Source organism: Solanum pennellii, chromosome 3 (genome assembly GCF_001406875.1).
Source record: "Solanum pennellii chromosome 3, SPENNV200".
Lineage (NCBI taxonomy): Eukaryota > Viridiplantae > Streptophyta > Magnoliopsida > Solanales > Solanaceae > Solanum > Solanum pennellii.
The window spans coordinates 52,249,662-52,255,700 of record NC_028639.1 but is presented as its reverse complement, the minus strand read 5'-3'; the positions used below and the strand labels follow the sequence as shown (position 1 = coordinate 52,255,700).

General features: G+C 31.6%; 1 protein-coding gene across 1 annotated transcript; it reads left to right on the top strand.

Moving 5' to 3' along the window:
• Positions 1–2,800: 2,800 nt before the first annotated feature.
• LOC107013834 (3-ketoacyl-CoA synthase 5-like) lies at positions 2,801–4,458 on the top strand. Its single transcript, XM_015213710.2, has one exon. The coding sequence runs from the start codon at positions 2,857–2,859 to the stop codon at positions 4,282–4,284; it is 1,428 nt and encodes a 475-aa protein (XP_015069196.1). The 5' UTR covers positions 2,801–2,856; the 3' UTR covers positions 4,285–4,458.
• The last annotated feature ends 1,581 nt before the right edge of the window (positions 4,459–6,039 follow it).

Genomic DNA, 6,039 nt, shown 5'->3' with positions numbered 1-6,039 from the left:
TTCACAAGTATGGGACGACGGAATCCATCACGGGCCGTCGTGACCATGACGGTCCGTCGCGTGGTCCGTCGACCCAATCAGTTTTTATCAAACTAATCTTACTGCTCGAATCGACTAAACAGGTCGTTACATGACATTAATCTATAACCATTTAAATGGGGTTTGCAGAATTTCATAGATTTTTTGTACTCCCTCCGTCTAGAAATATTTGTCACGTTACGCTTATTGAAAATCAATTTGACTAATTTTTAAAGGTAAATTAGATCACATTATTTCGATATTTTAAACAAAAAAATTAGATATTCTAAAACTACATGAAAAGTACTATAAATTACAATTTTTTCATATTAATATGATGAAATAATGCATCTTAAAATGTTAGTCAAAGTTTTTATTGTTTGACTCTATAAATAGAAATCATGACAAACAATACCGAACGAAGAGAGTAATATGTATGGCCTTTATGACAATGATTTGGTCTTAAAGTGGACGGTTAAGGGTATGAAATTTATCATATACATATATATTATACTTATATATAGTACTTTGGTGTAGAAAAATGTGAGAAAGAAAGATTACATTAAAATAGTTTTTCTTCCTTATTAATTTGTTGGGTTTTCTTAAGTAAAATATATTCTTTGTTAGATCCTGACTCCTAGTTTTAATACAAGAAGAGCTTATTGAATCGTGGGGAATACACCTTAATTGGTGAAATCCTTAAAGACAGTGCCATAGGCACGTCTCAAACTACATGATTTTCAATAATTTTTACAACAAGTATTGTCCCTAAAAATAGATGATATGGTCTATCATATTATAATAATAAATAATTAAATAAATAAATCATCATTTAGTATTTTAAAACTTTTAATTAATAAATAAATTATTTAATAAAAAAAATGAAGAAATAAATCTCATTAATCTGTTCATATAATAAAAACTAATTTTATAGTTATGCTATAATAAATGTGCATTAGTTGTTAATGTATATTTAACTTGTAATTATTTAAGTAAAAATTATCTATTTTGACTCATTAAAGGAGTTGTATTTTGAATAGTTGTTATCATATAGTATTAATTTTTGAGTAATGTTAAATGACCAAAAAAATTTGGCCATAATTTGGTCATAAATGTAAAAAGACTAAAAATGTAACGATCCAAAAATGGACGTGATGACACTCGTCTTATCTCATCAAGACAAGTCAGTCTAAAATTCAACTAATATAGTAAATGCGGAAGTAAAACGTAAATAAAGGTCTAATACTATAAATCCTGCGGAAAACAAGGTTAACTTGACAAAAATACCCCAAAATATGATTGTCACGTGTATAAGTCTCTAATGTGTTATAACAAAATTGAAAGAAAAATACAAGTTTCCAATGACCTTGTTTCTAGAATAGACCAAAATCATAAATAAGGAGAAAGGAGGTCTGCGGAGATGACAAGAAGCTACCTCATATAGTACACATGACATGAATCTATAATGACATTACTTGATTTAATTACACTTGACAGAATCTTTGTCCGAAATCTTGATCCTTCTAGAGGCTCTCTCTCAAAACTACACTAAAACAATGAGATAACATAAGATACTAAAATCAAAGACACTTAACAATCTATACAATCAATTCAAATCGATTGAAGCTAAACCTCAGGAGAATTCCAGCTCAAAAGTGACAGTTCATTTATGAATAGACCTCATAATAATGCTTCTGCTCAGTTAAAAAAAATGAATAGGAATAAATTAGATTAGAAATGAATATAGAAGGAAAATAAATTTTTCTAGACCTAGAGAATAAATGAAATATGAAAAAAAGTCACACGCTTTTCTATACATTAGTTGAACTCCAATTATGATATTTAGCTTTCCATTGATCGAGTGCTCCATGAACAATGTGCACTTTCTACTTCATCCACTTCTTTTTTTTGTGAGTGAAACTAATATCGAGTGATTGACTATTAAATTTTTTTATTAGAGTGGTTGATTATTAATTTTTTTTTTTAATTATTTGAGACATTTGTTAAATCATGTAGCATGAAAATATAAAATATTTATTAACTCCTTCCTATATTTGTTGGAATTAGGTGTATGTAGCAAGTTCTTGTCCTTCCATAGGACATAACCATATCCACCGCGTTTGTTAATCATCAAAATCAGTATTCGATTGATATGTCATACAAGATATAGACATACTTGAATTATTTTATTATTATCACAAAAATATAACATTTAATTTATTATATGTATGATCATTCATCATCAAGAGAAGTAACTCATGGCAATTGACTCATCAACATCGTCATGCCATAGGCAATCTTTGAGCAAATATATGTATGAATTATTTTGATTTGTAGCACATGGTATGTCCAAAACTAAGCAATAGACAAGAGTGTGTGTATTTTCAAAACAATCAACTGTTCAAGTCTTTTATGTTTTATAACTGCCAACCGTTCAAATACTCCACAGAGCAATCCTGCTGTATTGACCAATAATAATTTTTTTCTCTCCCTCCGTTTTTATTTGTCATGTTACGTTTTTCAAAAATCAGTTTTATTGATTTTTAAAGTAAAATTAAATTTAATTAATTCAATATTTTAAATAAAAAATTAGATATTCAAAAAATACTATAAAGTGCAATTCTTTTGAATATCAATGTGATGAAAAAATACATATTAAAATATTAGTCAAAGTTCATGTAGTTTGATTTTAAAATTAAAAACTTGACAAACAATAGTGAACTTAGGGAATTTGTGATAAAGATGAGCATTTATAACTTCATCAGAAAGCCATAAACATCAACAACTCTACTTTGCAAAAAGTAAACATTATAGTTCATCAATTCCTTAATCTTTCTCATGGAGAAAAAATCAATAATTTTAGATTCCTACAAGCTTTTATGGAAACAACTTTCTTCAACTTTGATGGAGATACTCAAAGTATTGGTTTTTTTGCTTTTCTTTACCATGGAGAGTTTTATTATTTTGCAAAATCTTCGACCTATGTTTCATATGATACCTTTTTCTGTTCTACTTATATATTTTATTTCCTTAGCCAATATTTCAAAAACATCCCCTGTTTATGTTGTTGATTTTACATGTTTTAAACCACCAAATTGCTTGAGAGTTCCTTATACATCCTACATTGAACATGCAAGAATGCTTGATTTCTTTGATGATAAAAGTGTGTCTTTCATTTCCAAGATTCTTCAACTTTCAGGTTTGGGGGATCAAACTTATTTCCCACCAGGTCTTTTTTATATGCCTCCAAAATCTGGTCATAAAGAAGCTATTAATGAAGTTCACATGATCCTTTTCTCTGTTTTTGAGAATCTCTTGTCCAAAACAAACATTTCTCCTCAAGATATTGATATATTAATTGTTAACTGTAGTGGCTTTTGCCCCAACCCTTCTCTTTCTTCCATCATTGTTAACAAATACGCGTTAAAAGAAGGGGTGAAAAGCTACACTATAAGTGGAATGGGTTGTAGTGCTAATTCACTAGCTGTGGACATGGCTAGAAACATAATGTGCACACATGACAACTCCAATGCCGTCATTCTCAGCACGGAGATCTTATCCACTGGGTGGTACCCCGGGAGGGAACGCCCTTTCATGATCTTAAACTGCATTTTCCGCGTTGGGGGTGCCGCCATCTTGTTGAGTAACAAGAAACAGGCGAAAACCAACGCTAAGTACAAATTACTTTGGACACTCAGGACACAAGGAGCGTTTGATGACAAGGGTTATTACTCTGCTTATCGTGATGAGGACTCCAGTGGAATCACTGGAGTGAGGCTCAACGGAGATGTGTTGCAAGTGGCTGGAGATACTCTCCGGACCCACATGCCCGTTCTAGGGGGGAGATTCCTCCCACTAATAGAGAAACTAAGGTTTGTTAGATCTGTGTTGATGTATAAAAGAAGTAAAGAGATTTACATTCCTAATTTCAGAAGAGCATTTCAACATTTCTGTTTTCCGGCGACGGGGAAATCGGTTGTGAGAGAGACTGCAAAGAGGTTGAAACTTGGAGATAGAGATATGGAGGCAGCATTGATGACATTACATAGGTTTGGGAATCAGTCATCAGCTTCATTGTGGTATGAATTAGCTTACTTGGAGGGCAAGGAAAGAGTGAAAAAAGGTGACAAAGTATGGCAATTGGGAATGGGAACTGGGCCTAAGTGTAATAGTGTGGTTATGGAATGTATAAGGCCTATTTTGGGTGAAGCTCTTATTGGACCATGGGCTGATACCATCAATACCTATCCACTCACAATTCCATGATCCAAGCTTGTTCAAAGTTGATGTATTTCTATTTAACTACTATATACATTTGCCTTGTAATAAAATTTAATCTTCTTTTTTTTGTCAATTGGTTATTGTGTCTAAGTTTGGACCATAAGTTGTATTATAAGGGCAATAGTGTGAATAATTGAACAACACATGCAAATTTATGTGTACCCAAAACAATGTTATTGAACTATTTATTAATATAGACTGAATAAAGATAGTACAAAGTCTTAGAAATAATTCAACAACACATACCAATTTTGTCAATCCAACTGGACTTTTGAATAATTTGTAACTAAGTGTGAACAAGAGAAGTTTTGTCCATTTGAAAAAAATTACAGAGTTATGCCCTATCAAACATAACTACTTGTGAACCAGGCAAGTTTTGCCACACAATTTATGTACCAGAATTTTGCCCATCTTTTACGTACTAGAGTACCTTTTCAATCTATAAGCATACTGGGGCCAGGTCATTTGACAGCTTTATATTTGAATCCTCTTTCATAAGGACCTTCATACCCCATTCCGACAGTACTTTCCCAGCCAATTTATTTAGCCTTTTATTGCTTTGTTATGTTATTAAGGCATAGAGCATGCTACTAGGCTCTTGTACTACATCCACAACTGAACTGATTGCTACATCCCTCACAATCCATGCAGAGTACAAAGTTAAACCCTCTCATTCACATAAAATCTAAGAAACTAATGAGTACCTCAAACATTTAAGTCAAATATAGTATGTATAACATATATGCAACAAAAAACAGACTTTAATGGTTTCAATAAAGATAAATAGATTTATCCTTTTTCAAACAGGGAGTAGTAAGTTGGGAAAGTTGGTAAATAGTGACTCTCAAAGCTTATTTTTGTTGGAATTAATGTATCTATGTTTAGTCTTTCGAAATTGTCTCTTAAATTTTTAAGAAGTTTTTTTAGAATTTCGTAATACATGTATCTAGTAAATTGTGATACATGAATTTAGTTATTTGTGCAAGACCTTTGATTTACATTAGTACTAGTATAAATAGAGATGTAGTTGATGATAGTAATCATCTCAGGTGGCCTTAAGTAACCTATAGTAAACTTGATCATTCTCTAAAGATACTATTTTTCTTCCATATTTCCTACAAATTGGTATCAAGAGCATGTTTCGTTTTTAATCTGGGGTTAAGTGAAGAAAAAATATGGCAGCCAAAACAAATGAAGGTGTTGATTCTTCAATTGTTCTTACTCCATTTTTTGATGGAACTGATTTTGAAATATTGGAAGATAAGAATGAGAACACATTTGAAAGGTGAAGGTTTGTGACTTATTGTTGCAAATGACTTTGAAGATCCAGACAACGATGGTGATCTTATAGCAGCAGAGATGAAAAATCTTGAGGCTAAGTATCGTTAAGATGCAAAAGCCTTGAGCGAAATCCAAACGGGAGTCTCAAGAGCATATTTTACAAAAATTGCTACTTGTGAGACTGCAAAGGAAGCTTGAGATTCTCTGGAAACTGAGGTGTATGGTGACGAAAAGGTACGCACTATAAATCTTCAAACTCTTAAAAGAGAGTTTCAAAATTTGAAGATATAGAATCTGAAGAATAGATGAATATTCCACAAGAGTCATGAATATTGTTAATGAAATGAGAAATCATGGTGATACAATTTCTGACCAACAATTTGTGATAAAAATTCTAATTAGTGTGACAGAAAAATGAGTACATTGTTGCTTTCACTAAAGAGACGAAAGATCTTTCTA

What these genes read in the sequence shown, in the direction of transcription:
- LOC107013834 (XM_015213710.2), top strand. Translation starts at nt 2,857, where the DNA reads ATGGAGAAAAAATCAATAATTTTAGATTCCTACAAGCTTTTATGGAAA.